We start from the raw sequence: 26,152 nt of genomic DNA, 5'->3' as shown, positions 1-26,152 counted from the left end.
AAGATATGGTTCTCTGACTGTCGTGGTATTAATGTTTTTACAGGCTGGTTTAGCATTTGTAAGGAGTGCTATGTATGTGTATAGTTTCCTAAAGCATTTCATATTGCAGCCTGACGCTGTAGAGAGATTCATTCACAAGAATGCAAATTTGTAGTTTAACTCATAGATTTAAAGAAAAGACGACTTCAATTCCTTTCAAGATCGTTATAGGATAAATACCTAACACCAGAAGAACTGCATCCAAGAGTTCCCTGTGCATAGAATACCCCTGTGTCTTGCTCATCTTTTCTCTGCATAGAAGAACTATAAGATACTAAAGGAAATTCTTTGAAAATTAAGCAACTTGGAGTCTTCTCTTGGCTCTTTCTTCTCCTATGTCTTGAAGGATTCTGTATGCATCGGTCTGTCAGCATCCAACAATTCCACAGCTGTTTAGAACATGAAAACTCTCTAAACATGATCCTCAGACAGCTAGTTTGTTCACTCAGAATTACTTGATACTGTATAACAAATGGAAAAAAAAAAAAGTTTGCTATTTATTTACTTAATTTCCAGGAAAATAAATAAATAAATAAATTGTCCCCATTCCTTGGCTCCTTGGCTGCGGAGCAGAGGTTTAGGCTAAACCCATTCACCTACAGGAAGTAATGCACTTCAGAAGCACTTGCCACCTAGAGCTAACTGTTCAAAACTGCTTGAGCAGAAAACAAACAGAAAGTGCTAATTTCTAGAACATCATAGGAAGACACAGACTTTGAGAATATCCCGTAATAACTCCAGTTATAGAGGACTGAAGAAAGACAAAAAAGTGCAGTGACATCTCTAATGTATTTTAGCTACAAGGGACCTCAACAGACAATTTTGTAGAAGACTTTTCACTTCATGTTTTGCCTTTTAGGTGAATCTGAAAGCCACTCTTCTGAGCCATTCTTACCATCAACAAAAAAGAGCCTAACAGCAATGATATTCCCAGATCAGAAATTTAAATTTTTATAATTTCCTTGCTGATGATATTTGTGGACATGCATGGTCTGTACGAACATGGAATCCACACAGACCTGCCATAATAAAACCCCAGCTGGTTTTGGCAAGTGCTCCCAAGGATGCTGGCATTGACCTCCAGCCGAGCTACCTCTTTGCTCACTATTAAATCAAACAGACCATGGATTTCTGTCAAAGCTGTTTATGAAAATAGAATTTCATTACATAAAGGACTCAGCTCCTACATGATCTTCACTAGTCAATGTAGGTTTCTTTCCTGCAGAAAATGAATGACCTCCCTGGGAACTACATTTTCAGGTATGATAACATACAAACTTTAATAAGCACTTTCATTTTTTCCCATAATTCACTAGTAACAGAGAAAGGACATTATGCTTGAATGGCGTGGTGATTCACAAGTCCCTTGAGAAAACCACTGCAAACGTTACATTCCATGAGATAATCCTGAATCTTACCAAAATGGACAAGAGCTTGGCCTTTGGTTTATCCCCCTTTTTATTGGAGAAGTGTTATAAACTACCTACTGAGGTATGCACAGGCCCACACTGGAATGCAAAGAGAAAATTTCAAAGAGATTTTCTTCTCTGAAAGAAGAATCTTTACCACAAAGGAAAAATAACCAATCTAACAAGCACTCACTCAGGATGTAAATCCAGTCACTTTGTGCAGCATTATATGTTTACAGCTCAAACTGCAAGTGTCTGCAACTCCCGGTGCAACCACTTATGCTAGAGCTAAATCAACCCCGTCTTTTGGATCAACTTACCTAAAGATCCCAGACAAACTGGAAGCCAGGAGTTAACCAGGTATTACGTCACAGTCTGTAGCTAATACTGAATAGAATCTTATTAAAACATTTTGACTTGTCAGTGGAGATCACTACTGTGTAATGGAGCACAGAGTATTCTTGTTGGCAGAGCCAGTTCTCTACAGCCTGTGTGTAATGAATGCAGTTTTCTGGCTGGAGGCTTAGTAAATTCAGTAAGACTATTGCTACAGGAAAGTACCCATCAAAATGGAAAGCGAGTGAAACTTTGTGACAATGACAATGTCACAAATGACAAATCTCTTCCATTATACAGAAATATAAAAGCTATTATATTTATATATATATATATATTTGAGCAGTAGAATCTTTATTTCCTAGATGAGGAAATGGTCTACTTCACATTTTAATATAAGATACTGTTTGATTACTTAAACCAACATTCAGTGCAAAACCTGCCTGTGACAATCCTCAGTTCAATACCAGAGACTCAGAAGGTGCTAACAGCACAAGCACAGTAAGTTTACTTCAGCCACATCCTTGCAGTCCCGCCCCTCTTTGTGATGACCCCTAAATACAACAGAGACTACAGTTTATTTACCTTTATCCCAGGGAGTCCAGGAAGCCCAGGAAGACCTGGTTCACCCTACACAGGAAAATTGCATAATATTACAGACATTATTTAGTTATGGTCACTATCCAGCAAACACCTCTGTAAATTCTGCAGCAAGATAAAAGAGCATAGATGACTGCTAGTCATTTCATGTAGGACTGATATTCTGATGTTTTCAAAATGAGTGATTTAATGTGACTGTCCTAATGTACATTTAGGAACACAAATATCTTCTGGGAACCTCTGATGCTATGATGACATCCACATCAAAAATCCATATCAGAAAAAAAATATCAAAAATAAAAAAAAAAACCCACAAAATGAATTCTCATTAGCCTTCACCAAAGGAGAGGAAAACAAGCAGCACTGGTTTATTTTACACACTGCCATTTAAGTTCCATAGTTACAACAGATGTTTAATTCTGTTCCATTTTCAACTCTGAGATAGATATTGTGCTGCATAACTGTCTGATTTAGCTAGAAAGTAATTCAGGTTTAAATTGTGCAACTCAAGCAGGACTGCCTAATTACAACTGCAGCATCATTTTTATAGACCTATCTGTTGCATCATTTCAGTGCTTGGTATTTATCTCTGAATATATATGGTGTCATGAAGGATAGCGGGAATATAACCTTCTATAGCTTTACCCAGAAATGCCTTACTTATTTAAAATTGCAATAAAATGACCTATAACACGGCATTTGCAAGGGTAAATTGTTAATAAGAATAGAAAGCTGAATGTATTTATTTTGAAGTGAAGTTGGTATTAGTCTAAGACAAGAAAGCCTAGTACAACATTCTCACACATGGGGATTTTGAGGTATCAGCTAAATAGAAAGATGTCTAGGGAAATAAAAATGATGAACAACAAAAAAAAGATAGCAATAACATGTGAAGAAAACATTATTTTAAAGGCTGTAGACTTTATTTTATTACACATGTGGATTCAAACCAGCACATTGGATCTGAATATTCCCTGAACTTTCTAGAAGCTCAGGTCTGAACTCTGAAGCCAACTTTTACCTTTATAATGAGTTGAACTATATTCCAGATTTTGTACACTCTTGAACTTTACAGAAATCCAGATTTCTGCTCTGTGGTTTGGGCTGATTCATACAGATTTTGCTATTAAAACATTGTGTATGTGTGTATACACATACATATATACTTACATGTATTCACTCATCTATACAGATATGTATGCATGTATATACTCAAAAAAACCCACATACATACAGATGTTCCTCAGACTGTTCAGATGTTTGTTACAGATGTTCCAAAAACACTTTGAGGCAATAATATTAACCAGACTTGAAGCACTAATAACAAAATTACATTCTGCCACAAAAACACTGCTGAAAAACACAATAGAGGGTCTGCAAATTGCTTTACCAAATGGAGTAATTTTTACATGTTATAGCCGGATCTGATAACAGCTTCTTTGTCCATTTCAGTCACTCCAACATTTTAACTATTCATACTGCCTAAAAGCACAGGGAAGAATCCAGTCTGAAAATATTAACTATAAAATCAGATGAAAGAGTGGACTCTAGCTCTTGGTTTATTGCCTAACACTTTCTAAAGCAGGAAATGGGTTGTCACTTTTGCAAAAGAATAATCCATTAAACAGTCTCCATTACATTCAATCTTGACAAAATGCTAGCTACAAAACCTCTCTTCATCTGTCACTTTCTTACCTGAGTAGCCATACATGTCACACAGCTAACATGACCTATCCCCATCCAACTGTGAAGCACTAAGTTTCACTTCTAAGCTCAGCATTTGAATAATTAGAACTGATAAATCTATTAATATTGCTGCAGTAGGTCACTGTTTAGTCTTGGGACAGAGCTAACCCCTAGGGAACCACACGTAACAAGCAGAGAGGATCCGGCAAATCCACTTCAGATTCACAGTAATCTAAAACAAGATGCCCCTCAAAGACGGAAAGAATGTAGAACAATGAAATCACTAACGCTTCATTAAAATTAGTATCGTAGATGATGGATAACATTTTCTTTTCTGGACCTTTCATAATACAAAATATGTGAGTATGATTAAAGAGAACAATGATATTTGAAGAAGCAGAGGCTGTATACTAACTCCACCTCATAATGCTAGGGTTGGCAGGGCAGGTTGTTCTGTCACTTCTGCAATACAACATATGGCACACAACAACCTTGTCAGGCCATTCAAACACCATCACACCTCATCTCATGTAAATAATGTTCAGGTGGGCAGCTCAATATTTATCTGTTCTTAGAAGATGGATAGGGAGTAACTGGAAGAAGAGGAAGAAGTAATATATAAGGAAGGAAGATACAGGAAGGTAATAGGAATGGGGCACAGTAGGGGGAAAAGAAGAGAGGCGATGTAGGGGGCACAGACATACATCAGTTTGAGAAAGGGTTACCCCCAGCCTCTGGTGGGGTGAGCAAGTTCCTGCTGAACAGGGGCAGGATGGCAGATGTGGGATACCTGGCTGGACGAGGCGCTCTGAGTGAGCGTATTATGGGAGCTGCTGGCCCTGGCTGGGCACAGGGAGGTGGCATATTGGGAGTTTGTGAGGTGATGTGGAAAGAATGCATTAAGCCCCCTTCGGTGCGAACAACAAGCTGAGACTATACAAAGTCTGAACTGCATGCCTCTCACTTATCTATATTACATAAACGAGATCAAACCTGAGTGCCTGGGGACTGAGATGCAGAAGCCTGCTGATAAATCACTGCTGCTTTTGCCTCCATGGCAGCCAGCTAATGAGAGGATGAATCTCAACAGGCTCTTAAGTGCATTTTCTAGTTTATTACCCAAGCAGAGCACACAGTGCAGAATGCACACGTTTAATGATTCCACAGATAGCTTTAAACTAGTATGATTACTTTCTCTAATTAAAACTGCATTTTACTAAAGAACTGCATTTGCAACCATAATAGTAGTCTTTGTTTAGTCTGTTATAATTGATGACAATTAATATTTCTCAAACAAAAAGACTCAAATTCTTATTTTACATTAATGTATGTTTGGGGGTTTTGCTTAGTCACGTAAAGGCCCTGAGTATTAGAAACAGCTGTACTGTCATTCACTATATAGAATTTTAGCTCTTGGCTGGCTGGCTGGAATACCTGCTCACTCAACCTTCAGCTGGGCTTTGCTCCACTCTGGCAGCAGTGGGTGATTTTCAGTTATAAGATCCAAGAACGGTGCTGAAGGCTCCAGAGGGAAACAAGTACTGCAAACCAAAAATCTGGTTCCCTCATTGTCTCTTCTCTTTGCCCTTTCACCATTTCTCCCAGCAGGACATGCCTCCTACTCTCCTGAAAGGCAGCCGAAGGCACAGCATTCACTATGTTTGATGGACAGTGGATTCAAAGGGGAAATTCACCAGCTTCATAGGGCCTCATGCAGCACAGAGTCAATACAGCTCCTGCTGGATCTTTACTTGCAAAAAAAACCAAAAAACAACCAGCCTTGGCTACACGGCACTTAGGGGAATTTCTTCCTCAGGAAGGAAGAATGAAGCAGCGTTACCCATTGCATGTCTCTGATAGTTTGATTCCTCTTAAAAGTACATGGAAAGGGGGTTCTAGTCAGCATTTATTTTCTTCCTAATGAGATGTAATAATGTCCCATAATCTGGAGGTTAATATTCAGTCAAACATGCAAGGTTAACTTGTGATCATTCAAGTAGCAGAGCCATTCTTTGTTAGTCTCACCAGCTGCAATTGGGTAAGCTTTCAACACAAGAAGTGCTCTGTCACTAGAAGAGGAAGTGGGTTATTCTAATATTGCCTTTCATGCTAATTAGTATCATTCCTGTGCTTTTTAAAATACAAAATGACCATACAAAAAAAATTGTACAAGTCTTGGGCTGTTAAATTGTAAAGCCTTGGGATTATCCTAGTAGAGGTAAATGTCACTGGTAACATCTGCATAACAAGTTTTATCACAAATCTGACAGTGAAGAAAAAAAGACACAAGAATTTCCAACTAATACCTTTTGTCCAGGTCGCCCAGATTCACCAGGTTCACCCTAAAAGAAAAGAGATGAAAGGCATGAAATCTGACAAAATGAATTAAAAATAAGGTTGGGGAAAATCATAACATTAATGGTACCTGAAACAGCTGTGACACTGCAAAGTAACACAGACCAGCCACCCCTCTTCTTCCCGTGCAACTGCTTTAAGCATTAAATTACCTTAATTCCTGCAGCAGACGAACCAGGGTCACCCTGATAGAAAATCCACAAGAAACAATCATACTTATTACATATACATTTTTTAAGGAAAGAGATACAGCAAAATATGCAAGGTTATAGCAAGATTATGTAGCAAAATAACTATATAGCAAGAGTACCAATTCTCTGTGATGCTACATAGAAATTTATCCATTGAAATTAAATCAAAATGATTCAGAAAAGAAGCAGTATTATTTTAAAGAACATTTGGACAGAGTTAGTTTCAAACAACACAATAATTAACCTCAAATTTCACAACCAATAATGTAGATGCAATAATTGCAGATTTTGTATAGATGTGCTTCATAAAGCCAGAAGATGGAACATAATTTGGCATCTCTAAATTGCTGATATACATTAAAAATCATTTACTGCCATTTACAAAGCGTATAAGTGATCTTTTGACCTGGTTCTGCAGATGGCAAGTGTCAGGTCTCGACTGACAAAGCTTTTTGTGCTAATGAAGGTAAGCCTTGAAAAAAACAGTGACCTACGTATTTATCACCATCAGGACAGGTCATAGCTTAATTTCCACAGCTCTTCAGCCTATTTAAACTGAGAGTTCAATGCAGTTAAGTGTTGTACGTTACAGGATGAGATGACTACAGTAATTTACGTATTCAGGAAAACTTTGTTCTGAAGAAACATCTTGCATTCAAAAAGAGTTCTCCTGTGTTACTGGACTTGATAGGCAGTGATATCCACACGGTCAGAGAATTAGCGAATGACCCAGTAGGGAAGCTTTTAGCTCCCAGTTCATTTTGTGTAATTGCCACAGGATCCTTAAAATTCTTGTGTACTCACTTTGCTGCATTTTTTTTTTCTTAAATGTCATGCCAAAAATATGGAAAAAGCTAAACTAAGGAAAAAATTTGCTAGTCAAAATACAGGCTGTTGAAGATGTCTAGAGTGCTTTTATTTGAAGAACTGCCTCATTATTTGTTACTCAAAATAAATTTGGATTGCTCATTGAAAACAACAGGTTGCTACACAGCAGCAACTGCAAGCTCCCAACAGCCTGTTAGTGATTTACATAGGTGGTACAGGAGCCAGTAGTGTAATCCACTTTGAAGATGTTTAAGCAGAGTATCCATTCCTGGTGGTTCATTGAAGCTGGAGGAAGCATTTTGGGAATGTCACAGTTTAAAATTTGTTTTAGGTATATATATATATATATTTTTTTTTTTTTAACGGTGTAATAAAATTAAATGGTACCATGTAACATGTTCACTACTTTTTGAAGAAGAGAAATAGATTTCCTCTACAGTTACCGCAGTGCTCTCATGTGTGAAGAAAAAAAATAAAAAGTCAGTTTTATGAAGGGTTGATTCATGTCTGGAAACCGGAGCTGCCTCATCTTGACAGACATGCATGAGTGATACAGCTGATATCCCTTACAAGCATGTACAACTGCAAAGCTTCAAGGACTTTTTATAGCTATAAACTGGCAAAGCAACTGGTAAGAGACATTCACAAGTTAAACATTTTAAAGGATAATGATGGATATGGGGGAGATAAGAGTATTTATAAAGTATTTATAATCCACCTTCACATAAGAATGAAAATTAATATGGGATTAAAGAAAAATATACGGTACAGCATGTTCTCAGTTCTCTGATGAGTCAGACAGCTTAGAAATGAAGAAACTTAAGCAGGGGAACACGCACACACAAGAAAGATACTTGGTAATTTCCAGCAGCCAAGGCTACAGTAGAAAAGCAGGAATAAGAACTCAAGTCTGGCATTGGCACTGTCTTCAAAGTAGGACAACTCAGCGAAGACAGTTTCCTTTTTAAATCACAGGTCGAGAAGTATGTACCCAAGCCTGTGTTTCTGAGATCTACTGGGTAGAAAGAAAACTTACACTAATTGCACAAATAGGAGCCAATTCCTAAAACCAAGTCTGAAACTGTTGCCACCTGACCTCTCTCACCATGCTAATAAATATTTAGTATTTATCTCCCAGAAACATCATTTAATATTTTAAAGAAATGCTTTTAAGTTTCTATGAATGAAATCTCTTAAACATGTGGCATGATAATTTAATGTAATAGACTCTGCATTTACTTATAGAAAATGTCTTGTTTACTGACCAAGGAGGGGACATACATGTAAGTGGTTGAACAGCTGAGAACTGAACCAGTACTAGCCTTATCTCATCTCTGAACAATACCTCCAGTAGTTATCTTAAAAAGTTTATTTATGAATGGACACTTAGTAAGCCTTGAACTCCTCTCCGCAGGTGTTCAGTTGGCAAAAACTGTCAATTCTCATCTGGTAGTGAAGTTCCATAATGTAAAAAATGCTCCAGACATTTCAGAGCTACCCAAATACAAGGCATAGGTTGTGTAGTACGGAAAAAACATGGCAGAAGACATGTGTAAGCCATAATGCGTTAATAAGGCTGGGCTGTGAAATTTGCTGGGACTTGATTCCATCTGCTTCTTTTAAGACAACAAAAAAAGGACAGTTTTCTGTGTTAAACTCTTGCCCCATTAGAAATTCCCAGAGGAAAACACGAAGGGAATGCCACTGTGCTACTCTGATACTCTGCATTATAGCAGAACAGTCCAGTAATTTTAACTCTTTGAGATGATCATGGCAAGTGAAAAAAGTGCAAACAAGAAAGAAAAAAATATGCAGAAAAAAAAATCAAGGCTTTGTGAACATATTAATTAAATGTGGCTGTAATAGACTTTCTTAGTTCCTCTATCACTAGCATGATTAATAATTGCTAGGCAAATTCATGCCTGAATTATATTCAATGATCATGTAGCAAAATCTTTTCCCTATGATGAACAGCAGGAAAGAACACAATCCTTGCTAAGCAGTGCAAATGTAATGTAACGGCACCATGTTTAATTCTTGTTCCAATATTATCTGTCAAAATACATCCTTCTAAGTTCCCTAGGAAAGTGCTGTTTGCAGAGATATCTTTTGGAAACATTAAGCTGCAGCTCTCCTACGAGATCTGGATATTTTTTGAGTGGCACATTGCCTTGCAGGCAAGGAAAATGGAAAACAAACAAACAAACAAACAAACAACAACAACAACAAAAAACAAAGGTTAACTAAGCCACAGTTTTGCTTATTCTGTCCTAATAATTAATGCAGTGGATGCCAGCCAATCACTATTAGAGCAATGCACTCCATGCAAACAGCATGTATTTCAGTGTCACCAGACCACCTCTGAAACTTATAAAAAACCTTGAGGAGATGGGAGACTTCTGTATTGTGAAGTCCAACAAATTTAGTGAAATTTCTTTAGATACAGAAATATAAGAAATCTCCTGATGACCTACACTTTCCACAAGTTGATCCCAAACTGGTTAAATACAGAAATGTTAAAAAAAACTACATTCATGAAGAAAGGATCTCCCGCTAGAAAAGGGAGACTTTTTTTTTTTTCTTTTCATTAAACAAGATCCCAAGCAAGGAGATGCATGCACTGCAGACCACAGTGCATCACGGGCATACTAATGGACACAGGCTTAATCTCACAGCTGATAAAATAGCAAAGCAACAAGGAAAGCTACACTCGACTTCCCAGGTTGATTATAAGCTTCCTGTTTACTTGCTGCAGGACTATGTCTGAATAAAAATCTCATATTTGCCTAGAGATTATGCTCTTAAATCTCATAAAAGTGGATCAAGAAGACTTTATTGGAATACCCTGTGTATGTAACTAAATAATGTTTTTGATATTTTAATCTGGGCTAATAAGCAGGACTGCAAATGAAGTATTATTTAAATGAACTCTTGGAATCAAAGAGTTGACTTGACTATTCTTAAACCTAACGACTATTTTTAAGATCTGATTTTAGAATATGCCCTATAATATCTTTGTGTTCTTGAATACTGTTTCCAAATTATAGGGCCTGAGAGATTTGCATGCATTCCTTACCAGCATCTTGATAAATCTGTCATAAACATCTCCTTGCAGTACCCTCTGATCTGAGTTGGTTATGCAATTAAACATGGGGGAAGGGGTGGGGGGTGAGAATGACACAATAAATTTTTGTGCTTCTGCCCAAATGTAGGGTGAACTGAATGTTTTTAGAAGCATATGAGTTCCAAACTGGTGGTAATAAGCCATATACAACATCTACTCAAAAGGATACATCATAAATAGGTAAGATTATGTGGCTAGAGGAGACCATTATGACTGACCCTTCTTCCTGTGCTCCACAGGCTTTGTTCTGACTGCTAAAATACTCTTGATTTGTATATATAAAACACATTTAAAAATTCAAGTTCTATTTTGATTTTTTGTGTAGAGATACAGAATGAGCCTCACATAAAATAAAGCAAAAGAAAAAACTAAATAAAATAGAATTTTAACAACTTCTACTCTACAGTGACTACTACCTGTTGGTACTTTGCAACAGTGAACTAACAAGGCATTAAGTGACATTATCGCTGATATCACCCGTTAAAAAATATAAAATGTAGTTTTTATCTTCAACTCCCATTTGTCCAGCTGGCTGCTTGGAAGGAAGTTAGCTGCCATGATACCCTATTGGTTTAGTCCCTTTCTTTGCAGGTAACAGAGAGTGGGAAGTGTGAACAGCTAGGATGTATCTGAAATGGATGTAACTTACCAGACACAATATCAACAGTCTTGCAGGTTGTGTCCAAAGTTTCTGTACATTGCACATACCAGCTAAGAGGAGTACTGATGCTGATATATTCTGTACTAAAGCTGCTGCTGCATAAAGTCAGGAATTTTGTACTTAATTGGACAGAACATTGACCTTTTTTTCTGCTGTTCATAAGAATGAACCCAGTCAGATGTTCAACATAACTATGAGAAAGTTTAAAACGCATTTTCCTTTTGATCGAATTATTATTTACATTAGTTGTTTAGACTGAAGCATGCCAACACCACATTTTCTTCTCTATCAATACAAAGTGTACCTTTTCTCCCGTGTCACCCTTTGGTCCATTTTCTCCAGCATCACCCTATAATTAAAATACATGTATTTTATTAATGATTTTATGTAAGCACACAGCACACAGAGAGGAGTCAGCATTCAACCATGATTAGCAAGCTAATTCTGTTAATCAGGTAGTCAATCTCTCTATGACATGGTCAGGAATTGTGGGTTTTATAGCTGCTATATATCTGTATATCTATATATATCTGTTGCTTGAATATAGTCTTCCCTATAAACCTTTTCACAGACCCTCAGAAACACATAAATTATCAAACAACTATCTTCCTGTTGGTATAGCCTACAGACTTGCCCAATTCATCATGGTTTAGCAACAAGGGAATGATTTCATGATGGTTCAGCATTTTGAATTACCAGTACATATTTTTTCCCAACAGAGACACCTAAACACACCTTATCAAATTCAGTTCACAGTTACCCAGTCCTATTACTTAGTATTAGGATTCTCAAGTGATGTATGGTATAAACTCTTTGAGTTTGAAGTACTTCCATGAATGATTCACGAACCAGAAAAACTTCTAATTCCACTCCTTCAAATAGCCACTAAAATGGTGGTTATCTCTACATAAATTCTATATATTGTTTATTATTAAAAAAAAAAAAAATCAATATTCAGACAAATTCTTTATGGCTGCGTAGACATTCCCTATTTTAAAAACAACTTTTTAAAGAAACACTTCAAAATTTTTATCTATAAAAATACCCTTTATTTTTAATTCAGCCATATAGTAAGACCAGAGTACTCGAAAAGGTCTGCAATATGTGACGATCTAGGCCAAAAATGTCTGTGGGACTTGAGTACAAGAAATATTTAAAATACCAAAAGTATTGATAAATATTGACTCTAAATACGCTAAAAACATTCCTCTAGGTCTTTGTCAGATATATTCAATATTCAAATAACAATACTCATTCAACACCTGTCATATTGCTCTGAAAACTGTAATGTAAAATTCCATTCAGAGGACTTGTAACAGAGAAAGTTTTGTATACCACAGTCACTAACGCAAGGGGAACTAGCTAACAGTCTAGCAACTCTCTAATTAAGGGCTTGATGAAACTTGCAATAGTTAGTGCTAGGAATGATATTCCAAGTCCATTTGACATGATAAAGCACATAGAGGACATTTGCAGTCACATTTTTTTTAGGGAAAGACAATAGATGACTACAGGGAAACATCATGATTGTAAATAACAGAAATCCAGAATATGTTAGAATTTGTTGTTATACTCCCTTTGTATCTGAAAACAAACAAAGGATCCCTGGAATTCCTCTAAAAATACGATTTTAACAAAAAGTAATGATTTCATGAAGAGATTCCCAATTACATACTTCTACATGTGGGTATACACTTTCAAGACTCCTCTGGATTAATTTTATGATGTTCTTGTGAGTATGCGAATTGCCTTTACAAAACATGCTTGCAGCTGCTACTACATGAATTTACACAGATCTGAAAGTGAAATTCAATTGGAGCTGCAAATTGAAGCTGCATAGGCAAGCATTTCTCAAGAGCAAATAGCACCTGAATACAAGCAGCTTACTTTTTAAAAAAGCATGCATCAGTTTACTGACAGGAGATGAGCCTGTGTACAGATTCCTGCTCAATACAAGGCTTACAGCATTTCTCAGACCGTCCTTGCAGAGATGCAGAGACTGGACTCACACTCAGCATTTAATCTAACATGGGTGCTCCTACCAGCAACTTTTCCTGAAAGGGGAGACTTGCACCCACGTTTTGCAGCATGGAGCTTGTCTCCTCTCTCCATGACCATACATCTTGTGGAGTCTGTGTAATTATCACTCTGTTACCTAATTGTTTTACTCCCCACAGGAAACAGAGCATCAAAACCAAGTTACAAGAAATGTTTGGCATTTGCATTTATTCTAACAGACTCATCTATTTCTGATGCTAACAGTAATGGTTAGGTGCAGTGTTGCTCAACTGTGCAGCCTTTAACACATGACCACTACTCTCCATGAGTAATCCCACCACAGTAATCCCAGAAGGAGTAACTTGTATTCATATTATTTGACACTAGCAAAAGCTGCACAATGAGTCTCAAGTTGTAGGCTGTAGCTGCATTCATTTTTTGTAAACTCAGAATCAGTGCAGTGACAGTTCTCAAAAAACAGAACAACAAAGGAAGCAAAATATGCCTCACCTTTTCTCCTCTCTCTCCAGGGTCACCCTGATTGAAGTAAGTGGAGCAAAGAAGTCATAAATTACTAACATGAGCAAAATTTGAAATGTTAATATTATTGTTATGTCACTATTGATGACACTGTTTCAAATGACAAAATCCAAATAAATCTTCTATAAATGATAAGTCAATTTCATAAAACTCAACAGACAATACATTTTCGACATAATTTTTAAAAATTATTTTTTGCATGAAAAGTTTTTGTTTTATTTGTTTGTTTTGTTTAAGTTTTCTTCCTCCTTTGTTCTAGATTAAACCCTGACAAACAGGCATATATGTTTGTGGAATGGCCTATTGTGACAGAAATGACTTCTGCATTTAATTCTCCTTATTTTGGGAATAAATGAAGGAAAAATCCAAAGGTTGAACGTGAAGGGAAAGTCTTATGATTCTATTAATGGCTTAGAAGGCTCCATGTGAGAAACAGAAAGCCTTAAGTGTCATGATATAATTCATAATCGATTCAAAGCAATGAGTGTTTATTGCTCCTGACATTCTGTGTAACAAAAAGATGGTTTATAGCCTTTATTTGTAATTATAACTTGCTTGAGAAACTGGCTCAATGGCAAACGCACTTTTGCACGCTGAGAATGACCCTGACAGCTCATCTCTGTGATTTTGGCTCAGAAATGCACTCTGCCTCATCTTTGCCCCATCTGATAGCTGGTTGTCGCTAAGCAACTCAAAGATTACAGCTGTGAATATGAATTAAGCATCAACAGCCACAATTTGGCTTCTTCTGTATACAAAGTAAGAAAAGGTCATGCTCCCAAATGGTTTGTTTTCATCCCTGATCCCTGATCCCAGTCAGTAAATGTAAAGAGCCTGCCCTGAGTGTCCGTCAGCAGCAGTGTGATGCACAGAATCAGCTGAGGAGCACATGTGCACCAAAGATGCACGCTCGCAGCTGATGGGATTAGAATTTAGCATTACCCGTTCCAGGAGGCCCACAGATCACATCATCTTGGACGTGCTGAGCTTTCTTTTAAACAAAGTTATAAGCTTTATGTTCTATTTCACTAGTTCAATATTAAAAGAGAAGGAAAAAAATCATTTAACAATAACATAAATGCAAAGAGACATTTTGATGCTGCAAATACAGGCCCAGACATGTTCCTAATGCGGTTTGTTGCTAACTTCCATAATAGCAGGATCAGGGCTCAAGACTTAACTCTGACATTCATCAAAGAATTGACCACAGTAGCTCTTGAAAATAAGCCTGAGACACATTGTAAGGAGCATAAACAAAGCCTTTCTGAAAAGGTCCCCAAATTCCCAAACACTTGCAGGCATATTACATTCACTTGGCAGTGGATGCATATGCGTCAGTGCCACTGACTGGAATTATACATGCACAGCAGAAGATAATGCTTCTTTATGGTGAAATGTGTAAAGCCTCTTACAGCACAGATCACTGGAGTGAGCAGTCAGTGAGCCAGTCAGAATATAAACACAAGTTGGAAAGCATGGCTGTAGTCTATATGCACTCACGTACCACGTGCTTTTGTTTTTAATCCATTTTCAATACTAACCTTAAGTCCTGCTGCTCCCTTCTCTCCTGCTACACCGGGCAAACCAGGTTCACCCTAAAGGCAAAGAAAATAAAAGATGCAGTTTAGAAAGACATAATAAAGTATATTAACATTGCTTCATGAACTGTCTCATATTAGGTAAGTCATGATAAATAAAATTTAAGATTGCTCAGCCTGAATATGTACTCCACAAACAGGTACTAATATGCACTATTTCCTCAGTTAGAGTGGACTAACTCTAATTCAGGTTCCCGTATAGATAAGAAATAATTCTACTGGAAGTGGTGGAAATACACAGGTGTGAAACTAAACAGAAAAAAAGAACCGAAAATTTTGATTCTGAAAAGCTGTCCAATTAATCTTAAAAGCACATTCTTTCCAGGACTATCAACGTTTCTCTCTTCCCTACAATTTAGAAATACTGCAAGAAAGGCTTATCTTAAATGACTTTGACATTTGTGCTTCTGGTCTCATAAGAAAGGCAGATAGTGATGAAAAATGAGAAGGGTTATTTCTAGAAATGGAAGAATTTGGAAGAATAGATAGCACTTTTTTTTTTTTTAATATACCTTGCTTGTCCATTTTACATACTCTAGTACCATTGGCTGAAAATTAAATTTAAAAGACTGTTAAAAAATTCAGCATAACATCAGTGATCCAAATTTTGGGGACATTTAACAGATAGCATATAAATTCTTCCACAGTTCAAGGAGTCACAAGTCACTTTCAAAAGTCAATTAACAAATGACAACCACTTGCAAATTTCTTTTTCCCCCAAAGTTAAAAAACAAGAAACAAATACAAAAAAAAAAAAAAAACACAAAACACAAAACTTTAAGACATTTTCTGATGTTCATTTCCCAGATTTATGAAAAAAACATGGGTATTATTTATTTTAAGTGATGTGATAAAGCAATGGTTGGACTTTATTGTTAAGCAACTAGGGGTGATGGCTGAGTGAAACCTTTTGCAGAAGTATTCCTCAGTTTCTCAAGAACCATGCCTATTCTTTTGTAACCCTCACCTACACAAACGCATTGCACTTCTAGGGTGGCAAAGAATGTTAAAGCAGCATCCAAAAGAATATCAGAAAAAGCCTTCAGTTAGGTTTTTCTGTAAGTCTTTTGCTATGTAAATGTATAAAATGCTTAGAAGTTAAATACAATAGTCAGCTTGATAATCAAATTAGAAAGAATAATTCTTATCGGAAACTCAGCTGAAATTTTCATACAGGACTTGAACTCAGTACACACGATGAACCAACTCTCTGCTCACAAGTTACAAAAGAGTTAAGATAAGGGCTTGTTCCAAGTGCAACAACAAATATTTTCCAATCCTCCATAAGAGCCTTCCTTGGTTCTCCAAGGAAGAAGGTTCCATTCTATTTCTAAATTAGGCAAAGGAACATAAAATACAACAATGTCACTAAGTGTTGGACTATTTTGAAAGATAAAACAAAAATGTTGAGGTTCTTGCAAAAATCCAGTGAGATATTTTCCTCACCAGAGAAAAAAGTGCTAGGTGCTATTAAACCCACAGGGAATTACATAGCTATTTGAGCCAGCCCTTTTTTCAAGGCTCCTTTGTACTACTGTAGCTTTTAGGCTGATATAGTAGCACAGGCATTTGATATATAAGTGGTAAGGATTTGAAGCTGTTGGAGATTAGGCGTAAGTGTTCCAAGGGATTGACCTAAAAAGCACTTGAAGAAAACTGCCAGTTGACAAAACGAAGCAGAAGGGATCAATGGATATGCACTTGTTTCCCCTCATCCCACACCCCAACAAGTTTGTTTCTGTCTCCTTCATTTCAAAACAGCTGCAGCTGGCTGACACTTTAAGGGGCTTAAGTCACTAATCAAAGGGTTGATATCCCAGGCTTGCACTTTCCTCCCAGGTTTACAAATCTGAGTTATAAATGCAGCTACTGGTATGACAGCAACAACAACAAAAAAAAAAAGAAGCTAAAAAGCAGACAAAAGAGTTATCTTACTTTCTTTGGAAAAACAAGTGAAAGCCTCCAGCTGTTACCCAGTCCTAGTAAATCCCTATTAACTCCAACAGTTTTGTCTCTGGCCCACTTGTGACTTTCCTATGGCCAACACACTGCATGTTTCTAACTCCGGAAGTACCAGCCAGAGGCATAATCACACCAGACATTAGCTCTGGGAAGGGCAAATATTGAAGGCAGACCTACAAGGCCAGCCCAGATATGACCTTGTGCCTTTATGCTTTTGAAGGGATTATCCTTCAGTTCCTAAAGGCCAGAAGCACAGGGGGCTAGTATAAAATCATTTTCTGTCATACCCATAATATCCCTTTCACTGCTTTAGAACCTGATTTTCTTGTCAATACAAGGAAGCAGGGAGCAGTAAGATGAAATAAAAAATTATAGCACATAAGCTATATCTATATCCCTGGTAAACATTCCCAATGCACAGCAAAACAAGCTTTGTGCCAGGGGGCTTCCATTTTTCATACTTCAGGTCTTTTAGGCATGTCTGGCTTCATATTTTAACTATTCTAATAAAGCTTAAAATAAAATAAAATAAAATAAAATAAAATAAAATAAAATAAAATAAAATAATAAAATAAATAAAATAAAATAATAAAATAAATAAAATAAAAATAAAATACAACCCCCGACAAACCTCCTGTTGAAATTCTAAAAAAGTATCTACAAAGCAAAAGAACAGCAAACATTTTGGAGGAAAGTAGCTTGACTTCTTCAAGACTTACTTTCTACTTAGTAGTAGAAAGTAGTTCTTCCACAGCTATACACTAAAACACAATGTTATTTTAGGAATATTTGTCCCATAAGGATGATTTTAGTATTTGGCATGAAAATAATTTACAATACTTCTGTTAAGAAGTATGGTTAATTACTTTCCTTCCATTTATTTACTTTTTTTTTTTAATCAAAACATATATTAAAAAAAAAATGTATACATGTGTTTCATCCGCACAGGTTAGTGCTTGGGAAATTAACAAAAGAACTACTTTTTTAAAAGGCCAAGGACAGTTACACTGCTGTTCAAGGAGTGGTGCATGCATGGGGAAACCATACATTCAGAAACACCATCTCATGTAGTAATTGCAATTAGACTGCTTTTCAACTTGGCAAGATGACAGAAGCTATAAAACTAGATCCTTAATCTCATATATTTTTATATTTACCAGGCCATGGCTAATGTGTTTCCTGACTCATATTGCAGTCTCTCTTTAATAGCTCTGACAATGAAGGCGTTAGGCTGCAGAAACAATTGTCTTCTGCACATCATTTAGCTTTAAAGTCAACTTTTTTTTTTTTTTTTCCTATTTAAAGAGTGACTTTGTCTATAGCACACCTGAGTTTAGGTCACAGCTTACCTTTCTGCAGTCATGACTTCCTGAAAACCCACCACTAAGGGACAGGGACTGGAATAACTAAAACAAAATATATTCTAAAACCTTGTAGTGCCTATGTAAAAATGTAACCCACGATCCCAATTAAAATGGTACTGAGTGCCACAGTGCTCCCTCAAACAAGAGTTGCAAGGAACAAAGAAATTGCATGAAGACATCCTCAGAGGGGCCCCTCAAAACTCTTCCTTTACACGGATGGACTGTGAGGAAGATGCTGTGGGCAGGTTGGACATGTCTCAGTATGCAATTTTAAGGACTTGTCCAGTCCACACGGACTGCTAGCTCTTTCTGCCCTGCCGTGTTCTGATTCTGAGTTAGACCATCCCACAGAAACTGTGTGCTGGACATCACATGGGACAACAATGATACACCATAACAAAAATCAATTCTCCCTTACTGCAAGAATAAACCCTGTTAATAGTGGCATTAAGATGGTTATATTTCCACATGCTGCTTCAGCAATTTGGGGCTACTGTGACTGGTAGAGAGTCTAATGGGACGCTGTGGTACCAGCACCATCTTATTTGAATATATTATCTACTAAGGTTTTCAAGTACTTGTAAAAGTAGTAAAGAAAGCTACCAAATGTACAAAAATATCATGTGCCAAACTGGTAAACCTGCAAATGTTGCATCAGAAGTGCTCTTAGCCTTTAAATTTTGTTTCACATAAAGTTGTTTTCTCTTGCCTTTGATTACTGGACAAGGAGCGAAAGAAAGGTCTTGTTTTCGTGACATGACTCACTATATAAATAGACTATAAAATACTAGAAAATGTTAGAAAAGGTGCCTTTTCCCAAATTTAATGTAAAATACTGTTAATAGCAGAAGGCAATGCTCTAGATATTTGTCTACCACAGAAAAGGACACCACTACCACTAGAAGCTTTGTAAGCACTTAAGTCCCCATTTATTCACGACCACCATCTGAAGTTATTTAGATCCATTTTGCTGAATTCACAAATAGTCTTAGAATGGTGGAAATAAAAATTTCCAGCAAATGTGCTATTGTTCTTACACTCACTCAAAATCAAGCAGCTAAAGCAGGACTGTAAATGCTCCAGTAATTTAGTTGATGACTACTTACAGGGAAGAAAAATGCATCAGACATGGCGTGTTTTTGTTGTTATTGTTTTGTTTTGCTTTGGTTTTGTTTGTTAGTTTTTTGGGGGGTGTCTGTTGTCTATATGCTATAGAGAACTTGCAGGGTCCCCATCAATAGAATAAGGATGATGCATTTTCAAACAGATACATTGCATGACGTTGTGTTTGCTGTCAATAACAGGAAAGGCTTTAACATGTTACACAAACCAGCCTGTGGATGTGAAACTGCTATTAACACTAATTCAGTTCCACAAGTTAACCCCAAATGCCCTGATAGGCATTTTGGTTTCTCAAAAGCAGCAGCACTCTAACAAACTAAGTAACTGTCACTATTAAAATGAATTCGAAAGAAAACTGTTGCACCAGCAAACTGTGATGTTAAGGCATGACTGAAACAAATTATGTAGGAGAACATCATTAATTATTCAAAACATTCTGATAATTTCCAGAATGATCTTCAGCAAAATGCTTTGAGGCTCAGAAATATTTGGATTTTTCTTCCAATTAATATCAATTACTAGGGCAAACAAAATGCTAATATGCCAAGAAGAACACAACCAACCTAGATGTTGGATTCAGGAGTTTCAGATAACTCAAAGAATAACAAGAAGGCTGTTCCTTTGGACAGCAGATTAGAGCACCTTGGTTCAAGTCCTGGTGCTCTTGTGCCTGTATTAACTATGTAACTGTATTAACATTGAAAAACTGGCTCTGGCTTTCTTGTATTAGTTTGGGTACTAATACCCTGCACCCTGCCCAATAAATAGGTGTAATAATTTCCTGAGAAAGTCTGGTGATGCAGGCAGTCTGAAGGCTTCCACTGACCTGAATCTGAATTTGATCAAGACTCAACTGTGTAGAGCACTGCTGAGGCTCAGCTGTCAATATGAACTCATAAATCCTACTTCAGACCTGTTTTGAAAATGTATCACCCACTAGAGTCCATATTAAGGGAGTCAAGGCTGTTGAAAGCATACCTCTTCTTACTAGAGCAGTCTGTGCCCTGGAGATATATACCTTTATATGCAGAATTAAACAGCTAAAAATAACGTGGCTGGAGGCCCTAGCTTTTCTTGTTTGTAACAGAAAAACAGCCTGGAGGCCACTGTTCTGAAATAGGTTTGGTTTCGGTGGGACACATAACTCCGTCCACACCAGCTGGCTGATATCCATCTCACCCTGAGAAGAAAGGCTGTCAGTATTGCTATATTTTTCAGTCACTAGAATGTAATCTGTTGTAAGGATAAGGAAATACAAGAGGCCCCCAAATCTAATCCAGTCTAATTTTACTCTAAAATACATAAACAAGGATAGAAGGGAAAAAACTAGTTTCTCAGACACGTTACTGCAATTTCCATTTCAAACCAGGTTTGAATTATTTCCTTTCAATTTGCTTTTCACCCCCCTCAAAAGTAACTTAAAATTGTTTTTTTAAGAACTGGAAATCTCTCCTGGCCCACTCACCAGCCGAAATTAGGTGGAAAGAGTCTTCAACAGGACTCAGCTGGCCTGCAAACCTGTCTGAGAATTTGTGAACTGCATTCAATGATATTTCCTTCTTTTATATTTCTTTATTTGAAAAAAAAAAAATGTTAGTACATGCATACCCTTCATTTCTCTAAAGAAATGTGGTAATACCACTTTTCAAATGCACGTCCTACATAGTATAGTACATATCATTGGGAAAATACACGTGAATTAGAGTAATAACAAGCACAAAGAAAGCAGTAAGAAATGTGTACAACCAGACTCAAAGTCTACTAACAAGAAGGGAAATTGTTTTGAGGTTTATGAAACTGCTATTATCAAACTACTGAAACCATTTGAAATTAAATGGCTTGTCCTGACCACCGCTCTGTTCTCAATACATCCTTACAAAATAATAAAAATACCAAGTACTATGTAAGAAAAACAGTCCAAAGAAGACACAGAGTGAGGGTTTATGCTCTCCAGACGAATTCCTATTTCAAGCTGAGAGTGCGGGTTACACAACCTCTAGAGACTGGGTTCCTTTAGACCGAATGCAATCCTCACTCAGCCAACTTCGCCTTTCTTCCTTGTGATGCTGCTGCAGTCACTGGAAGTCCTTATCAAACCAGTACCACTGAGCAAATACCCGACTATGTATCCTATACTTGCACAGCTGAACTTTCCAAGTACCCCTTTTTGGCCATTTTGACATGACTACTGTAGGGGTCTGATATCCCTAGATCACTGCTACCTCATGTCTGCAAGCAGTTACAATCCTCTTTCATTCCACTTTTAATGCCTGAGGACCTCTCACTGGGGATCAAGAAAAAGAGGGTTATCCCCCTATAAGCATCTTGCTAGGAAGCAACCTTCTCCAGTTGAATTGCACAATGGTCTGCAAAGGAAAGGGAGTGCTTACAAGGACTTTTCTTGCTATCTCAGAAGGCTTCTGTCCACCCAGTGACAACATCTCTCAAACTGCAGGAATTACTAGGCAGCTTCTTTCTAGTTACTGCTCTCAACAAGATAAGAGGAATGTTGCCACAGTTTCCCAAATGTAGAAACAAACAAGGAATATAAATGCCACTGCAAGACTAACTGTAATATTTAGTGGGATTTGGCCTAAAAGTAATATATATGTGTGTGTGTATGTGTGTGCGAAGCTATGGTAACAATTTTGCTACTACTTTTATTACAACAGGATCTGTTAACAGTCCTGCAAAAACAGGTGGGTTATGTAAAATTACACTTACTCTAATATTTAGAGATTGTCTAAGAAAAGTGGTTCATGTGTTAAGGGATTAGAAAATTGTTCCAAGTGTACTCAGAATTTATGATCTAATTTCCAGACCTATTGGTCAGACTTGTCAATCGTCTCCTATTTTCCACTATTTCAATTAAAGAAGAGGTGAAGGGAAAGTAAAAGAAAAATTGCAGGCACATACATGATGGAGATGACCTAGTTGTATTATTCAAGTGCTCAAGGAGAGAGGAAAGTTAATTCACTGCTGACATTCACCAACTGAAAGATATTTCAGTGCTTGGATGAGGAAAGCGTTCACACACACAATTTTAAGCATGTGCTTAGTACTCTTTGCCTTTTCAAATAAGAAAAAATATTAACTTGGAACCTCGTGCACAGCACATGCACAGAGTTCACTGATTAAAAGGCTACCAAGACAGTAAGACTTTTGTAAAGCCTTTTAACCACATAGATTCTCAAAAGGGGATGACTTGCATCACACATTTCAGTTGAGTTCAACTGTTCTGCAAATCAGCATGAATCTCTCTGAGCAAAGCCAGGAGTGCCAGCCATCAGCTCACAGTACAGGCCAACTTTAAATGTATGTGGACTCCTCTGAAGGCTGCACATAAATGTGGAAAACACAGAAGTCTGACACTAAAATTATTACCCTTGTTGCTGTTCAAAAGTATCTTGTGTGTAACACCGCACTGAGAATCTGTTTTTTCATCCACTTAGGATAAATTGACATTTTGGTAGCAAAACATTAGCCTGGGAGTCCTAGGCTGCACTATACTTAATAATACTAGATTTAGATAAATACTGCTCCAGTTTAACTCTATTTCTACCATTATTACCAAGCTAACATAAATTATTTATCTATTAAAAGAGATATTGACATTGATCTTTAGTCTGCTTTGTATTATGAAAACGATACGTTTTCTGCACAAAATAAAATGCTTGCTAGTCAAAATCAGCTACCAATTGTGCAACACAAGAATTTGACCACTATGTATCTGTATGGTTTTTGTGCTGGTATCTAGATTTAGTCTAGCAATTGATTTATTTTTTCTTAAAAAGGTCAAAAATATAATAGTCCACTTATACTAAATAAGTACATCTTTATTAAAGTGGTGATAATTTTGGGATGTTTTAGATGCCGTAAATATGGAAATAAATAAAATGAACATAAAACCATATACTGAAAATGTTAGGATCTGTTTTTCAAGCACAATTTAAAATTGTTAAACAGCATTTAAAGATATGTTAGCTTTTTTCTTTATGAAGGCAATTGCATATTTATTTCCTTCCCCATGAAACATGATTGCAATTAAGTCTATGTGGTCTCCTAAAAACAGATGTACAACAACCTAATACATCCTTCAAATAAGTAAATAAATAAATAAATCCAAGTCTTCCAAAATGACACTCAAATAACCAGGTAAATTTTGGACATCTGGCACACGTGAGTAAAGATTTCTCGACAGATTTTACGTGATGATACTAATAAAAGTTAAACACTTTGATAAAAAGTTAATCATCAGTTCTGTTCTATTCAATGTGTTTGGAACTATTCTGTCCAGTCTATGTCCAAATATTTTTTTCTTTTGTCGTTCCACAGTAGTCATAATTTTCTGAATATAATAATTTAAAAATAATAGGTTCATAGCATTATCCTTATCACTAAAGTGAAATAACTCATTATTACATAATTTCCTATAACCACTGTCAAAATGCAAGTCTAATGCGGGTTATATATTATGTTAACAGAAGCAATATATCTTTATTGTTGGGAAAGACCAATTTAAATTCAATTATTTACAATATCTTAGTGCCTTTTTCCCCAAGGGCTCTTGGCGAGGGAGGCAGGAGAAGGGATTGTATAATATGGTCTTTATACACTCTCATCTATTGCTTTTTAAACACAGTGAACAAGCTATATTATACATTTTTCTTTTGGTATTCCCTGCAAGTGCTTTTCAAGTTCAGTGTGAATGTTAGTGCTTATGAGAACAACAGATGGATGATACTGTTTACAGTCAGGAAGGGATATTATTTAAACTTCACCACCCAGCTTTGCCAACAAACCTCAGCAGTGCTGCGAAACAGCCCTGTCGCTTTACTGCGACCCCTCCTTATGGAGTGCCGTTCTGAACTATGAGTCAACTTGGTGTTGGCTCTGAAAGATGGCACTGACTTGCCTGACTTAGCATCTCCTCCCAGTTGCATTCAAGATTTCTTTTCAATTAATTTCTCTGCATTTTCTTCCCTGACAATAACTTTATGTTGTTCTCCACCTGCTTTTCCACTCTCATTATTCTCTGTAGTTTGTATTAAAAATGTATTGGCACTGTATAAATATCCAATATCGTATAAGTGTTTGCATCATGGGACTGAATTAATAGAAAATTAAACAAAACAAAACAAAACCCAAACCTGAAAAAAAATGAGTTTGTAACAATACTGTCTAATGTTACACACCATATATATGGATGTCTATCAGTCATCATCAAATCTGAACATCAGACTTTCAGCTTAATTATGTTCAATGACTGTTTAACTTAGGCTAGAAAAGATTACTTCAAAGCACAAATCAGATTATATTTCCTTTTCCAATAAACTAATTTGAAATCAGAGCTCTGGATGTACTGCTGCATATTGCTCATGTGAAGGAGCCCTGCGACCCCTGAGTAGCTTTAATCAATGACATAAATAACCACAGTGCTGACAAAGTCAAGCGAACTCACCACTTGTCCGTCTCTCCCTGGAACACCAGGCACTCCAACAGAACCCTGGTGGGAAACAGACGCCAGTGTTTAGCAAATTAAACAGGTCATGAAACCTTTCATCTCTTAATACAGTACTTAAAAATGATGGTGAATGCTTGCATATTGCACGTGCAACAAATTTTTCTGAAACTAATTTTTAGTCAAGCTGAGCTCTCTTTTCAGATGACATTTTATACTTATACATGTTCTCCTGCTGTACATTTTAATGACTGCCCCGCTGTATGGCCTCTTTCAGAAGCAAGCCTCAAGTTCATGTCTACTTTGTGATGTTGCAGATGCTTCACAAGAAATATAACAATTAAATTGGAATTCCGTTTAATGCACTTAATAAATTTTGAGATTGTTCTGACACAATCTAACATAGCACCTGAACAAAACCTTTAATGCTTCAAATGCTTAAAGCATCTGAAGTGGGGGGATGGATGCTTCATTCTCAATAACTGGTAGGGTCAATCTATTTAAAATCTTTTAAGGGATGATCTCCAACAATTCAGCCTGAAAGTGCTAATTGCTGATATCCTTTCAAATTGCATCAACATTACTGCAATCATATAAAACAAAACAAAAACAAAACAAAAACAAAATAAAATAAAATAAAATAAAATAAAAATAAACAGGACAAACATGTGGAGTAGACAAAAGGAGAAATCAAATGTTATTGCTGACTTGTAACATGAGAGATCTTTTTACGTAGCTCTCATACTACTTCTGTATCATGGACAATATTTTTTTGAAGGAACTTTTCTGGCTGTTGCTACAGATGTTTAGTAAAAACCTAAGGCATGAGGAAAGCAGGAAAATTATGAAATTACACAGTTTTTTTTCCCTTCTTTCCA

At 36.7% G+C, this 26,152-nt stretch overlaps 1 protein-coding gene across 12 annotated transcripts in view; it reads right to left on the bottom strand.

Moving 5' to 3' along the window:
* The window catches only part of COL25A1 (collagen type XXV alpha 1 chain), a 306,551-nt gene that overhangs the window by 47,819 nt on the left and 232,580 nt on the right, over window positions 1-26,152 (bottom strand). For 11 of the 12 annotated variants that reach the window (XM_080592133.1, XM_080592134.1, XM_080592140.1 and 8 more), the window contains 7 exons: window positions 25,275-25,319; window positions 15,309-15,362; window positions 13,738-13,764; window positions 11,534-11,578; window positions 6,578-6,610; window positions 6,377-6,412; window positions 2,370-2,414 (listed from right to left, as the gene is read on the bottom strand). In XM_080592133.1, coding sequence (XP_080448259.1) covers window positions 2,370-2,414; window positions 6,377-6,412; window positions 6,578-6,610; window positions 11,534-11,578; window positions 13,738-13,764; window positions 15,309-15,362; window positions 25,275-25,319 — 285 coding nt within the window. The remainder of the gene's footprint in view (window positions 1-2,369; window positions 2,415-6,376; window positions 6,413-6,577; window positions 6,611-11,533; window positions 11,579-13,737; window positions 13,765-15,308; window positions 15,363-25,274; window positions 25,320-26,152) is intronic. The other variant, XM_080592132.1, reaches the window with a different exon arrangement.

The sequence above is a fragment of the Anser brachyrhynchus genome (assembly GCF_964034855.1).
Source record: "Anser brachyrhynchus genome assembly, chromosome: 4".
Lineage (NCBI taxonomy): Eukaryota > Metazoa > Chordata > Aves > Anseriformes > Anatidae > Anser > Anser brachyrhynchus.
The sequence above is the reverse complement of the archived record's forward strand: the minus strand, read 5'-3'. Positions and strand labels throughout refer to the sequence as shown.